At 30.1% G+C, this 16,431-nt stretch overlaps 1 protein-coding gene across 3 annotated transcripts in view; it reads left to right on the forward strand.

Moving 5' to 3' along the window:
- LOC118199569 (5'-deoxynucleotidase HDDC2) overlaps positions 1-16,431 on the forward strand; it is a 32,178-nt gene that overhangs the window by 3,413 nt on the left and 12,334 nt on the right. For all 3 annotated transcript variants that reach the window (XM_035371459.2, XM_035371460.2, XM_035371458.2), the window contains exons 2-3: positions 1,347-1,417; positions 6,155-6,285. In XM_035371459.2, coding sequence (XP_035227350.1) covers positions 1,349-1,417; positions 6,155-6,285 — 200 coding nt within the window. In that variant the 5' untranslated portion in view covers positions 1,347-1,348. The remainder of the gene's footprint in view (positions 1-1,346; positions 1,418-6,154; positions 6,286-16,431) is intronic.

Below are 16,431 nucleotides of genomic sequence, written 5' to 3' on the forward strand. Positions count from 1 at the left end.
GCATGGAAATAATTTAAATATTTGATATTAAGTATTTGTAATGCTTGAGGTATGAATTCGTTGGTGATATGTATAATGTAATAGATGATTTAGAGGTAAAAGTTTTTGGATATTCTATTTATTTTATATGTGGAAATGTTGATATTTGTAAAGGGTAAATACTTTTTCGCGATCATGTAATTTCATATATGTTCTTTTTACCGGGTTTAAAGATTGAGAAAATTGTCATGTATTTTCGTGAAATTTTTTTAATTTATTAGAAAAAAGCAGTGTACATGGATATATAGTGAAGAGTGTGCGCAATGCCATTTTTATGCAATTCTGGGATGTTTTTTTAAGTAAAAATAAGTTGACGTGTACATGGTTTAGTGATATTTTAATGAAATGATAGTTATTTTGTGAATTTTATGCTTGTAGGAATTTGGTATACGTTTAAGTTGAAATAAACGTGCATGGAAATAATTTAAATATTTGATACTAAGTATTTGTAATGCTTGCGGTATGAATTCGTTGGTGACGTGTATAATGTAATAGATGATTTAGAGGTAAACGTTTTTGGATATTTTATTTATTTTATATGTGGAAATGTTGATATTTGTAAAGGGTAAATACTTTTTCGCGATCAGGTAATTTCATATATGTTCTTTTTACTGGGTTTAAAGATTGAGAAAATTGTCATGTATTTTCGTGAAATTTTTGTAATTTATGAGAAAAAAGCAGTGTATATGGATATAGTGAAGAGTGTGCGCAATGCCATTTTTGTGCAATTCTGGGATGTTTTTTCTAAGTAAAAATAAGTCGGCGTGTACATGGTTTATGTGTATGTGTTATTTTGAAAAATGCGTAAGGAGAATGGTATTGTGCAGTTTTTCCCAATTTTGCAGTGAATATTTGCCATGATTAAGCAGTTTTGTTTGATAAAATTTCTAGCATAAGTGTAATTCGGCTAGTAGATTGTTGGAAGAAGTGTTCAGTAGATAAAAAGAAAAGAAACATGTCTTTACTTCGTGAAGACAAAATGGCGGCGGGAAAAAAAATAGAGGGTTGCTGTAGGAGAGTTGGTCGCCAAATTTTCGCCAAAAAAATGCCAAGTTACCATAATGTAAAGATCAACCAAGTTTTTTTTTTTTTTTTTTTTTTTTTTTAGGAGGGGGCTGTCAGGTAATTAAGATAATTTTATAAATAATTTTAAAAAGATAAACACCTTTTTAGTCTTGAAAGTTGTTTTAAGTCATAATTATTTCTCTGATTTTGTTTTAAACTCGCTGAATTTTTTTTTTAATCTACCAACTTTAAAGGTATAATGATGTCATAAAAGAATGCTTATATTTTTGTAATTTTTTTAGCTATGGCAGAGAATGATACCTCTTCGACATCTAGTTTATTGGAATTTTTTATGTTGATTGGTAAGCTGAAGGTATAAATTTTCTTTATTACATTTAATTTTTTAATGAAACTTATAACTAATAAACCTAATTAAAATACGATTATTTTTATTTAATTTTATATAAAATTATTAAAATATAAATAATAATATAAAAATATTAAATTTAATATAAAAATATATTTTTAATTTATTTTATATAAAATTTTTTAAAAAAGTAGACATGTGTATGCATATAATATTATACATGCATACACATGTCTACTATTAATTCAGTTAAAGAAAATTTTTCAAAATTAGTGAATGGTATCGTATATCTTTTTTGAACTTTCACCACATGTTTTATGCTTCTAGGCACTAACTTCCTGATAATTTTTATAAATTTTATTCAGTTATAAAGTATTTAGACTTTCGCCTCAACTGTGTACTATTATTATTATTTATTTTGTTTCAGAATAAATATCAGGTTGCTAGTAGTAAGTAGATAATTTATTATTGCAAAGAATTCAAAGCTTTCTGCATAAGAATGAAAGCTACCAAAGAGACCATATAAGCAGAATTAATTATGTGGCTGATCTTTGGAATATGGTAACTGGTAGTTTGGCGACATTTTGGAGGTGATAAAGGTTACTACCTAGGACTTTGGTAATAATGTGAGAAGCACTCAGTTACCCATTATTTTGTGCGAGGGAAATGAGAGATCATGAGATATGTCATGTGACATTAATGGACGAATTACAGTTGTTTAATCGGAAAAGGGGGGAAATCTGGAAATTTCGTATTTAGCTATATTCTGTGTTGTGTGAAACGTGACATTAATGGACGAATTACGGTTCTTTAATTAAGACACAATAACACGCCGAATAAATACTAATTCAGAAGTCAAACAACAGAAATCAACGTTTTGAAAATTTTGTAGGTATAACGCTGATTTTTGTTGTTTGACTTCTGAATTACGGTTCTTTAATCGGAAAAGGGGTTAATTTGGAAAAGCTTCATTGTGTGTTGTGTGAAATAGTGTTGATTAATTTTCGGATTGCATGGTGCTATGTAAAGTGAATTCTAAATTTTTAATGCATTTATCTGATAATAATAATAAGTTGAGATTGTGTGAAAGGAAGGATATTACAGTTAAGTTTAAATGGCGGTGCAAGAAGTATGATGAAAATGGACATTATTTGAAAAGGAGTGTAAGGAAGGGTACGTGGTTTGCTGAAAGTAATTTGAGTATAGGTGAAATTTTATTAATTTCTTATTACTTGGTGAATAGACTTCCAGTTGACTACTGGATTTAGGATTTAGAAATTAGGAGTAGTACTGCAGCCACGTAATGAAGATTCTGAAGAAGATTAGGTAAATTAGTATTTTTAATCATTTGAGGATATTAATTTTATGCATTGTTCTAAATGTAAGGAGTAAATAAATTAATGTGGTATTATTGGAAAATTGTTATTAGCAATGATTTAGTTTAAAGTAATTAGGATTGTAATCTGATTTTATTAATTTAATGTATGTTGCTTCTTTATATTTTAAGTAGTGTTTTTTAATTTAATTATATTTTAATTTAATGATTGTGATTTTGTGAGTTATATATTTGTAGTATTTTGGAATACAATTGAGTAGTATACGTTGAGTATTTTCATGAAATTTTTTTAATTTATGAGAAAAAAGCAGTGTACATGGATATAGTGAAGAGTGTGCGCAATGCCATTTTTGTGCAATTCTGGGATTTTTTTTAAGTAAAAATAAGTTGACGTGTACATGGTTTAGTAATATTTTAATTAAATGATAGTTATTTTGTGAATTTTATGTTTGTAGGGATTTGGTATACGTTTCAGTTGAAGTAAACAGATGTGGAAATAAATTAAATATTTGACACTAAGTATTTGTAACTATTTTTAATGTTTGCATATAAATTCGTTGCTGACATTTATAATATAATAGATAATTTAGAGGTAAAAGTTTTTGGATATTTTATTTATTTTATACGTGGAAATGTTCATCCTTGGAAAGGGTATATACTTTTTCGCGATGAGATAATTTCATATATGTTCTTTTTACTGGATTTAAAGATTCACAAAATTTTCATGCATTTTCGTGAAATTTTTCTAATTTATGACAAAAAAGCAGTGTATATGGATATAGTGAAGAGTGTGCGCAATGCCATTTTTGTGCAATTCTGGGATGTTTTTTTAAGTAAAAATAAGTCGACGTGTACATGGTTTAGTGATATTTTAATTAAATGTGAATTTTATATTTGTAGTTATTTTGTGAATTTTATATTTGTAGGAATTTGGTATAAGTTTCAGTTGAAGTAAACGTGTATGGAAATAATTTAAATATTTGACACTAAGTATTTGTAACTATTTTTAATGTTTGTGTATAAATTCGTTAGTGACGTTTATAATATAATAAATAATTTAGAGATAAAAGCTTTTGGATATTTTATTTATTTTATATGTGGAAATGTTCATCCTTAGAAAGGGTATGTACTTTTTTGCGATCACGTAATTTCATATATGTGCTTTTTATCGAGTTTAAATATTAAGAAAATTTTACTGCATTTTCATGCAAATTTTTGTAATTTATGAGAAAATAGCAGTGTAGATGGATAAAGTTAAGAGTGTTTGCAATGCCATTTTTGTGCAATTCCGGAATGTTTTTTTAAGTAAAAATAAGTCGACGTGTAAATGGTTTATGTGTATGTGCTATTCTGAAAAACGTGCAAGGAGTTTGCGATTCTGTACTTTTTCCCAATTTTGCAGTTAATATTTGTCATGATTAAGCAGTTTTGTTACATAAAATTTCTAGCATCAGTGTAATTCGGTTAGTAGATTGTTTGAAAAAGTGTTGAGTAAATAAAAAGAAACATGTCTTTACTTCGTGAAGACAAAATGGTGGCGAAAAAAAAGTAGAGGGTTGCTGTAGCAGAGTTGGTCGCCAAATTTTCGCCAAAAAATTGCCAAGTTACCATAATCCAAAGATCAACCAATTATGCTTATATAATAAAAAATCTGAAAATAATATAAATTCTGAAATATCCATGCAGGCAATCTTGCTTGCCATGTCGCAACTGCTATCCCATTGCATCAAACATGGAATCGACTAATAATGGCCACTAATTTATAATCTTCTGGAAATGGAACAATATAAAGTATTGATATTGCTTTGGTGTTTCAGTAACTATAAAAGTGACAAAGATTCTTCAATTTTTTTTTTGGCGGGGCCAACGGAAAAGAGAGGATCTTGTTGTTACTTATGGCTAACATCAGGCCATCGAGGGGGGGGGGGGACCACCATTAAATTCAAAATGGTATCATGAAAATGTTAAAAACTCTTGAGAATTACAGCACTAAAATCTTTAAACCAAAGAAGTAAGACAAAAAAATTTCACAGTTAAAGTCTTAAAAATTCCTCAGTGATTAGGCGAAAGAACCATGTGCTTAGGATGCAAGGTCCCTGGCCATCCAGTACAGCTAGAGGAGATCACCACTATGTTGTAACTTAGGGTCAAAGTATGGACAGACAAGCAGGTGCTACTTATTCATAGTGTAAATAGGCAAATAAGGCATTGGTTATCAGTCAGTATGCCTGTTCTGCTGAGATGTTCGAGAGAGTGGGGACTTAATTCAGGTATTCATCTTGGTTAAAAAAGAAGGCTTAAAAAAAGGCTTATTCATAAAAAGAAGGCTTAAAAATTTATTTAAATTTATTCATAAAAAGAAAATTTAAATTTATTCATAAAAAGAAGGCTTAAAAAGTATATTAAACATAAACTTTACCCTAAAAAAAGTATGTAAAACAAAACAAAACAAAAAATATATATACAGTACAAAGTCAGTAATCCAGACACGTCAGGACTTCAGCGATTCCGGATGAGGAGTTTTTCCGCATTATAGATCATCAATTTAAATCTGGTAAGCTGGCATGCAGAAATTATATAATTAAAAATATGAAACCGTAATTTATGAAATAAAGAGCAATTATGATCTAAAGGGTATCAAATTTTACAAAAAAAAAAAAAAAAAGCTTAATATTTATTTGTTTACTTTATTAAACATTTCTTTTAACCCGTGCATGTGTAAAGTTTGTGGCTTTGAGGTCCGGATTATGGATCATTCCGGACAATGGACGTTCGGATTACAGACTTTGTACTGTATATAATTTATATATATTTTATATTTTAGAACATAAATTAAACTATTATTGCTTTTCTGTCTCTCTTTTTTTTTAGTACGATACATGCAATTTGATAAGTTGTAGGCATATATGTGCCAAATACAGTTAACCTTCTCATGGTGATTATTTTCTTAAAAAATTCACTTATAAAAATGACCTATTAGAATATAAATAAACATTAGTATTAATCATCTGTCCAAGATAACTATTTCTACAGAGAACCAAGATGATCTTGAACCAAGAGTGGGCTTATAATTATTTGTTGTAATGTTGTATAATTTAATACCGGTCCAAGTTTACAGAAGTATCATCAGTCATATGTTTAAAAAGTTTGAATATGAATTTCTTTTGCTAGTGCCGTGAAATATAAAAGTTTCATAACCATATAGTTGTGTTAGTGAACTGTTAATTAATTTATTTGGAATTTCAGATTAGTTCAACAAAACTGTATGTTTATAATTATGTTATTAATATCTATTTTTAATGATCAAAATAAATAAATTTGAAGTTTTATTTTTATTTACATTGTGCTGTTTTGCTTTGTATTTCAAATGTATATAGAAAAAGTAACCCAAGTTTTCATTTTTACAGCATTTAAAAAGAACAGGTTGGGTTTTAAGAAATATTCCGGAATGTGAAAGTATTGCTGGACACATGTATCGCATGAGTATTATGGCATTCTTGTTACGTGATGAGCTTGCACCTGCCTTAAACACAGACAGGTAATTTTACTTCTAATTCAAATTCAGTTTTTTTATATTTTAAGGGTATAGAGGCAGATGTGTACATGTATATTTATAGTAATGTATATTTTATAACTATGAAATTGTGTAATCATTCTTCAGGGTACTTTACTTCTACTAACTAGGCCAATTTCTTTTCTGTCAGACTCTACAGCAGCCAGGAAGTGCAAAGAATTTTTCCAGTGCTGTTTTGATTAAAATTTACTCTACAGTATTCCTTAGCACATCGTCTCTTTTTTGACGCCAAGATCAGCGCCAGGAAGGATTGGCATCAATTTCAAAATGGCGCTGATCCTTCCACCCGCTACACAAAACCAAAACAAGAAGTCAAAGACTTACATAAACTGTGTGTCCATGTACACATTGACCTATTTTAACTTTAAAAAAATCAGAGAATTGCACAAACTAGGCATTGTCCACTGCCTTAACTTTGTCCATTTACACATTAATCTATTGTCACAAAAAAAAATCAAGAAGCTGAAACAAAGTTAAACCTATCATGTTAACCAGAAAAATTTCGCCGCTGTCTCAAAACACAGAGATGAACAAATAACCAAAAATACGTAAACAGAGAGTAATAAATAACCAAAAATACATATTTCCTAACATAAAAACATTAAGCAACAAATCTTTTAAAATTTCTTAAAATTGACCCCCAAAGACTAATAAATAAGTGAAATGTCAATTTTTTTAACATACCTTTTTTTTCATGTGCATATGTTCAAGCTTTCCACTAGTGTCCAAAGCCTTCATCTGAAAGGCAATTGTACGCCATCCAGTAGCACAGCAATTGAAAATGATGCTAAGAATCAAAACCCCGGTTCATATGAAAGGGTTACTATTACAAAAAATAGCCCAAATCTCAATTTATCCTAACACATTTGGTGATATTTGCACAATTTTCTGCAAGGCCAGTTTCGCCAACATTATCAACGCTAGGTTTACCGAAAAACCTACTTCACGCAGTGGGCTTCTAGATCTCACGAATAACCAATACCACTTGGCGATTTTTTCACACACAAACCAAGGGGTACCATACAGTAAAGATCAACTGCTTTTTTTTTTTTTTTTTTTTTTCGTTTTCCAAAACTTTGCAACCAGAACTAAAAATTTAAAAATATATTCTTTAGGCCGCCAGACTTGCAAAACATTTTTCGGTAAACATGAGTTGCTGAGATTTCAGCATGGAAATGTTCTGGTCAATAGTAATCTTGCAAAGTATTCCAATGATAACCTTATTTCCACTTCTGCAAACCTCTAATAGTTATTTTAACTTAACCTCTGAGTGGCATGGCTTTCTGAATCTTTCATGAAAACCTGTATTTAACTAGCTTCTATTAGCTAGATTTTTATAAATACGTATTTTAGTTTCGATTGTCATAAACTTGATGTTTATGATTTTATTGATTAGATATTTATGATTTATAGTGATATTTATGTGATTAAAGAAAATAAAAGAGCAAAGTATTTTGGATTATAATATATACCATTATAATATATACATAATACCTCTTGACTGGATAAAAGTGATCATGCCACTGAGGGGATTAAGGAAGACAATAGGTTGTACAGTCTTGTTCTTTTTGGGAGCATAAAATGTAGACTCTACTGAAGACGAGATAGTGAATTCACGCTCTGATTGAAAAAAAGAAATAAACAGATAACTGCTAATGAACGTTATAACAACGTCTAAATTTAACTAAACTGAACTGAACATGCACACTCTTGGTGCTCACAAACTAACCACTACTTGTGGTGAAGTAGATAGCTTAAACACAAAATAGTATGTAAAAATCATGATGAATCAAATTTCAGCTACATGGCTGGCTCCTACTTCAATCAAAGCCAGATTTATTGGCTGCACAGCCGAGTGTAAAATATCAAATAATCTAAAAGTACGTGGTTAGCACAAATATTCAACTAGAGAGCTACTTACAAACACACAGAACTCGTTTTTGGCATTGTTAGAACTTGTTTGGCTCGTTTGGCTCTACTCATAATGAACATTTCTACTTCTAACTCTTCAATTCTGCTATTTAAGTACTATTTCCAGCTCACTGAGATTTTGCATAGACATAATTTAAATTTGCATTTTGTCAAGAAATTAAAATCAGAAGGGAAAGGAAAGTTTCTTAAACTAAAAATAATTAATTAGTACAAAATAAGGTCTTTACAGGTTATATAACAATTTTAGCCCTCTTTGTCATATTTTCTCTGTAATTTAGATGAATCTTGACTGTAATATATTTTTCTTTATTTATCTTTTCTCTATGATACTGTTTGTATAGTTTTTAAGAATTCTTATAGTTTTTCTATTGTTTTTATAACCACACCACCGAAAAAGAATTTAATTTTAATTAAGAATTTGTAACAATTATTATTATGTGGCTGATTTTAAAAATCTACCTATGATATGTGTCCTAAAAATTTTATATGCTAAAAGAGAAGTATATTATGGTACAATTCTAGAGGGAAAAGGGATTCAAAATTTTTCTTATTGCTAAAGTTGCTAGTTGAAAAACTTAGAAGTAATAGTGACAAGTGGTAGTGTGTGTTTTAAAAATGGCATGTTCTAAAAATGTTTTAAAAGTGGCATTTAATTTGCTTTAAAAATTGGCACCTTTGGCTAAGAATCGGTGTAAAAATTATCCACACCCCTACCAAAAAGTTGGAACATGTTGGCACCCAATTTTTCTTCAAGCTAATGCATGAAAGGCAGCAGACATTTTCAAAAGGGCAGTATGCTAAGAATTATTTTCAAGAGCAATCAATAAGTAAATTTTAAAAAGCAAGAAATATTAGTAACACTTACCTTTAAGAAAACCTTCTTCAAGCCCAAAGGGCATTAGCTCAGAAGGGTTATTAATTTCATTTTGGCATTTTGCATTGAAAACTTTAAATGTCGGTTCACTTTTCAAACTGTTGCCACCAAATATTACAGCCCTGTATTATATTTAAAGAAATTAAATAATAATGAAGAATCTGCACAAATATATGGTAAGTTTTTTGCATTGTGATAAAATGATGGTACCTAGAGCCATCAAATTTTGAATAATGTACATTTCCACCCAAATATGGGCATCTGGAAGCCAAAATTTGGAATTTCTGTTATTATCTATTTCATATTTTGTAAAACTTTAATGAATTTTTAATTAATAAACTCAGCGATTTCAAAGCGAGCAGTAGCAACACTGTGTTAAAAAAAAAAGTCTCCAGCGCGCAAGACTGTGTATCGGAAATTCTAAAGATAGATATACTTATTTTAAAATTATTTTGCAATATTGCTGTTGAACTGAGTTTTATGGTTTAAGTGTGAAGAACATTATATTTAATAAATAAAACAAACACACAAAATGGGAAAAAAAAAAAAAAAAAAAACTTTGGCTGTTATGTAAAATCTAAAAGCTTTCAGATTTTGTTATTTTTTTTTTCCCTCCTTTGTGCTGTTATTCTCTCCATGGATGGAACTCTGTCTCTTCTCTTAAAAAGAAAAAAAAAAAAGTGTTTAGAGAGTTGCATAAACTCAGCTCCATATAACTTCTGGAATTTCACAATGGTCAAAAGTGACATGTGCTATACCCATTCATGAATTGTCACATAACTACTTTTGGTGACATATTGCTTTGCCTCATAAATGCTTTCCACTTCTTTTCATCAAGAGTGTGAATAATCAAAAAGTGCTGAAAAACTTATAATTTCTAATCAAATTTCAGTTCCTTAAAAAAAAACATGGAGCAGAAAGAAAAAAAAAATCCTTTTCTAAAGAAATGACAGATGCTATGTGGTACTTACATACTAGCACAATTACCTTAATAGAAGTCCCTAAATTTTCATTATGCCCTGTATTTTGTTAATTATGTGCATGGTAGTTCAGTTTTAAAAGCCATGAGTTCTTTTTGTCATAGTCCAAGTAATAATAATTTAACATGGTATTTTTGAAGTTCTATTTTAAAAATAAATGAGTGGAATTCAGTAAAATTTCTGCAGAACTGCTAATGAGAGCAACTGATTTGGACAACTGATATGGTGCTTGTCGATTATAGCAGCCTTGGCAAGAAACTGGAATTGACGCTTTTCAGCCTTGGTGAGAAATAGACAGTTACTAATCTGCACATGTGCTGATAGTTTACATTTGACATATGTACATAGCCTATGTTTCTTCAGCTATTAAAACTTTTCTATGAATTTTTTATTCCCAAATATTTAATATGCATAATATTGTCATTCAACCAGTGATGGAACAAGACACTGTAGTTTCTTCAAGAGGAAGGTATTGTTGTCTTCAAAAGAACTGTAAAAATGGTTATTGTATACAGTACACTGGAAATTAAGCCATCAATAAATTGTGTTTCTGCAAGTTCCATACATTCTGTATGGTGCTTCTGTAGATATGTGTTTTATATGTTGCTGTTCTAGATATTGTTATATTTGTTTCTGTATGTTGTGTTTGTATGTATATATTATAGTAACTTAAGCTATGTTTCTATAAGTTGTTTATTTTAAATGGATTGTTTATAAAGCTTTATTAAATAAAACAAGAAATATAAATTTATATTCAATTGCTAAGTATATACTGCATAAATTGTTTATGTGTATCAATAAACATCTGTTTCTTGCAACAGATAAAAATGCTCCAATTCCCATTTCTCACTGAGGCTGTTATAATAAGCAAGTACTGAATCTGTTCTTAAAGCAATTGCCATAAAATTTCTACCAGGACCAAAGAAAGAAAAACCTGCTTGTAAGTAGGTGTCTTGATTAATTTAAGATAAATGCCTAATTCAAAGTAAAATATCTATGTAAATAATAAATACGGTACAAAATCCAAGTTCTGGACTTGTCTGGACTTCAGCGATTCTGAATTATAGATTATCACTTTAAATCTAGTAAGGTGACATGTAGAAATTATGAATTAAAAATATGAGTAGCTGGTTATGAGTATATAATTATGCATTTATGAATTTAACACCTTAACTGCCACGTGACCCACCTTTGGATCATAATAAGTTTGTTTTGGTAGCCTTGTGATCCACGGGTAGGTCACAGCAACTTTCACATTTGTGTCCACATGGGTGGGTAACCTTTTCTGCACTTTTATATGGGAATATAAATTTCTTCAGCCTCCAATTCACTGTGCTCAAATCGGTCCTTTTGTGTGTCGGCAGGGAAAAAAAAAGTACTTATTTATTTGTTTTATTAAACACTTCTTTCAGTGAAGATGTTTTGTTTTTGTGCTGATACTGTCACTTTAATTTTATAGATAGACATAATTTCTTGTTCAGTTACAAAGTTCCGTTGTTCAAGTCTTGTAATTGTTGAGAATTTCCACCAATTTAGCAATTGAAATTTTTCATTCTCAGCAACCTCTGTAACTTTCTCTTCTCTAATGGATTTAGAATCATGACAGATTTCGCCCATCATTAGTTAATTATTGATTATGGGGCTATCATTATAATGGAAGACTTGTTATATCATCTTAACTTATTATCACTTCTCCACATTTCTTTATAAATTCCATTACTTGGAAAATTTTTCTTTTTATTTGTAGTACCCAAAAAACTCGCATTCATGCCTTAGCTAGCATTATCTGTACCGTATTGAGAATGTATCATGAGACTGCCAACTAAAGATGTGTGGTCCTGTTAAATTTGGTCTTGCTTCCGTCACATGCTGAGGAAGTGCGAAAATTGAATCATATTAGTTTAGTTATTTTTTATACTTATGGCTATTTCCCACATATGCTTAAAACTTATTCGAGTCCTGAATAAGTAAATTCCGACATATACTGAGATCTTATCTGAATAGCAAATCACTTATTATTAATTCAAACAACACTAGATGTAATCTTTTGGACTATAAATATCATTTACAAAATCTTTTTTTTTTTTTTTTTTTTTTTTCATATGGAAAGAAATTCCTGTTAAATTTTTCATTGTCAACATACTCAGTACTTTGCAGCATAGTTGGTTGAAGTCTGTAATATCAACATAAAAAGTTACCATGCTGTTTGATATTTAATTATTAATGTTTATTTTTTAAGAAATTGTTTTTCGCATCAATACAGGAGTCATTTATTAAGCTGGCCATTTATTAAGTTAATAGTCATGTGGTAATGAAAGCAAGGAATAATAAATGAATGAATAAATAAATAAATAAAGATTTTCACCATTGGATCAGGGTTATAAGTTATTCAGTAGGTGTACAATCAGCAATGAATTCTGGTAGAATATTTCAGTTTGAGATATATGCCAAGCAAAAAAGTGGCTATGAAGCCAAATTATTTTTCATACAGATTTATGTTAATAAATGATAACATCAAGGTGTTTTATTTAGTGCCAAAGTGAAATTATGAAACAGGACTCTCCATGAGCTTTGTTAGGAAAAATGTCTATTGTACATGCATAAAACATTAAACATATGCTAAAAGGAGATTCTGCTTTTGGAATCTTTAATTCTTTCTCCCTTTTCACAAAAAATTGCTTCTAGTTGGATATTGGATGTTTAGATATCACACTCTGCAATTTATTTAATTACTAATTGTCTTTCTTTTATTATTTTTTAAAAAATTTTCCAGAAAAAATTGGAAACTGCTCCAAGGTGGTTTTACACATATGTAAGTAATGCCAATAAACTCAAATTTACTAAACATATTTTCTGAATTGAAGCAGAGGCAATGGCTACATATCTTTGAGAGAGGTTACAAGTAAAGTCACTGAAAATGCACTATATGAATTACGGAATGGTAGGAAACTAGATTAAAATCATATAAAAGTATTTGGTTGTAAAGCATATTTTTATTTAATGATAAGGTGAATGAAAGAATATTTGAAAATCAAAAGTTATAGAATTTATATATGTGGAAGATAAATAATAGTGAACTAACTAATTAATCTGCAGAAAACACACTCACATATAGTAGACATATTAGAGAAAAGTAATGAAGGCTTAGAATTAGTTCACTTTGAATCTCACAGATTGATGAAGTAAGTAATGAAGAAACTTCACTTAAAGATGGTAGTAGCAGATGAAAAAGAAGCTAAATAACTGGTTAAAACCAAAGAAGAAAATTTTAGAAAAAAAAAAAAAAAAAAGAATTTTTTGTAGAATAAATAAAGGTGTTCTACTAAATAGATTTTCCTACAAAATAGAAAATTATGTATCAGCATTATCTCAAAAGAATATAAGAAAGCTCTTCCAGAAAATTTTGAAGAAATTTTAAACTTGCCAACAGGAGAATAAAGAACATAGAAAAAATTAATTTTTGAAAAGAGAGTAGTACTTTTAAAAATACATCTAGTAAATATTAAAATAGCATTTTCACATGCCTCCTTCCTCCAAAAAAAATTGCACATGAACAGCTAGAAAGATTCATCCCTTTTCAAAAAAAAAAAAAAAAAAAAAAAAAAAAAAAAAGTGGTAAATGATGAAATATGGGTAAATACTTTTTTCTAATAATGCTGCTTTGAAAAGTATTATTAAATTAAATGTGCTAACAGTAATGTAGGCAGATTTATAGGGCTGAAACTTCTTACTACACTCAGTATAATAACTGTGCTAATAATGAAAAAGAAAGTTGTTACATTTGTAATTGGACAAATCATCCTTCTCGCTCAGCCTTCAGAATGAAGTTATCCAGATACACTGATTTTTGCCTGTACATACTTTTATATATCACATTAGCTGCACAAAGTTTTGAGACAGAGTGGTTATATTTTATTTCTACATTCAAATACAGTTAAAAATATTAGCAACTTGTTGATTCTAAATAAGAAAAAATGAATAATTTATTATTATGCATGAAACAAAAATTCACTTTGGTAAAGGAAAATTGTAGAGAGATAGTTTTATTAGTAGATGAAATACATATTTCATTTTATTTTAATTACAAGAAAGGTAATTTAATGGTAATGTTATATAATAATTCAGGTGCTGCTTAAAGTTTACATGTACTTATGATTTCATGTACATTATCATCATGCTATTCACATGCTGTTTAGTTTTGCGATAATTGTTTCATGATTCATTTCAAGTACTTTGCATTCATTTATAAATCAAGTCATCGTGTAACTCAAAACAGGCCTTGTAACTGAGATCAGTACAGATAATAGCCAAAACAATATCTTTATTTTCTGATTCGAAACAAAGGCAGATAGTTTATCCTCATCCTATTGATAAGTATTGGCCATTATTTTTCGTCTGATAGATTGATTCCATCTTATTTCATTGTGTTCGGAATAATTGAATTGCTCAAAAAATTGTGAAAAATATATGTGCTGCCACAAATTTTTGCATAATGATAAATCAAACAGATTTCCATTTGCTTCATTTTATATTTTTAAAAACCTTCATTTTGTTGAAATGCACAGATTTCTTAAGTTATGTCATAATTTTCCCTAAAGAGTTTAACATGAACAATGTTTGAAAAACAAAATGTGAAGCTAGTTCTTCAATTACTTTCACTGTTCTAGTACTGCTAGAGACCTGTAATAATGAAAAGTTGAAATATACAAAAGATACCCATGTATGATCACAGTTCAGTTTTATGAATGTTAAATCTATACAAATATCAACACCTGAACAACGAATTTAAAACACCTGTGACAAACAGTGATACTAATAAGAGATAAATTTTCCTACATAACTTCTTAAACTGGCTGGAAGCTTGGAAACTAATGAATAATGTTACAGGAAAACAACTAAAGAAATCTTTAAGAGATAATTTAAAAAATCATGCAATACTTGGAATTGATTCATACTGAAATTTTCTAGGACTCGAACTCTTTGTATTTTTCCTTGAAATTTTGTTCTTCCAACATTGTTTAGTCAATATCAGTACTAAGCTGGTAGGCAATATTACGTATCCTTCTACCAAATATTTGAAAATGAAAGTAAAGTTTGATTGATGTGTGTAATGAAATTAAAGTGAAAAACTTGGCATTATAAACACTGGTAATTAAAGTAATACAAAAAAACTTTATAGAATCAATAATAATAAGAATGAAGCTTCTTTAAATATATTTATATTCGACTGATGATTATCTACCTATGTCTATATGATTAGAAAAATGTTGTGCAAGAAGTATCCTTAAAATACACTCATGTCCATAAATTAAGGATAATTCGGAGTCACGCGGAAATCAAACTCTAAAATAAATATATCACCTGTAAAATCACTACACACATCTTCAAGAATCATATGCAAATTTCAGGAAGTAACCAGATGTCACCGATAGTACGTCACAATGACGAGAGTGTAAGAGAGTGATATATAAGGAATACAGGCAAAGAAGTAAAATTGTTCGCAGGTGCTTTATAAGCATTTCAGTGCAATAACCGAATAGTTATGACACAAAGGACGCATTTGGACGATTTTTTATGTGGTAGAATTATCGGCCGTCTGGATTGTGGGCGTACCCAACTGGAAGTATCAGACGAACTTGGAATTGCCCAGAGTGTCATCTCCAGGCTTTGGCAACGATTCCAAGATGATGGTAATGTGAGTAGACGTTACAGCACAGGTCGCCCCAGAGTTACAACGCCGAATGAGGACCGGTATTTGGCAGTTACTGCCAAAAGAAACAGGCGGAGCACAGCCTCAGACCTGTCTCGTCAGCCACAGGTACGACAATTTCAAGGAAGACTGTGTACAGACGCTTAGGGCAGATTGGTCAGTATGCTCGTAGACCTGTCAGATGCGTTCCACTTACTGCAACTCACTGTCGCCTGCGGTTAGCCTGGAGTAGAGAGCATGCATTGTGGACACTGCAACAGTGGGCTTGTGTGATGTTTTCTGACGAGGCCAGGTTTAGCTTGCAGTTTGATTCTCGCCGGACTTTCATATGGAGAGCTCCAGGTACCTGTTACCACCAAGAAAACATCATTGAACGACACCATTACGGTGGTACAGGAGTTCTCGTTTGAGGTGGAATTATTCCGGGTTCCAGAACTGACCAGCATGTTCAAATTGGAACCATGACAAGCCAGATCTATTGGGACGTCATTCTGGAACAACATGTACATTTGTTTCGGGGCGCCATGGGCGCACAATTTGTATTTATGGATGACAACACCCGTCCTCACCGTGCAAACATCGTAAGCGAATGCCTTCAATCGGAGGATATCACC

Source organism: Stegodyphus dumicola, chromosome 12, assembly GCF_044657685.1.
Source record: "Stegodyphus dumicola isolate Sdum_Otavi_A_Nest chromosome 12, ASM4465768v1".
Taxonomy (NCBI): Eukaryota; Metazoa; Arthropoda; class Arachnida; order Araneae; family Eresidae; genus Stegodyphus; species Stegodyphus dumicola.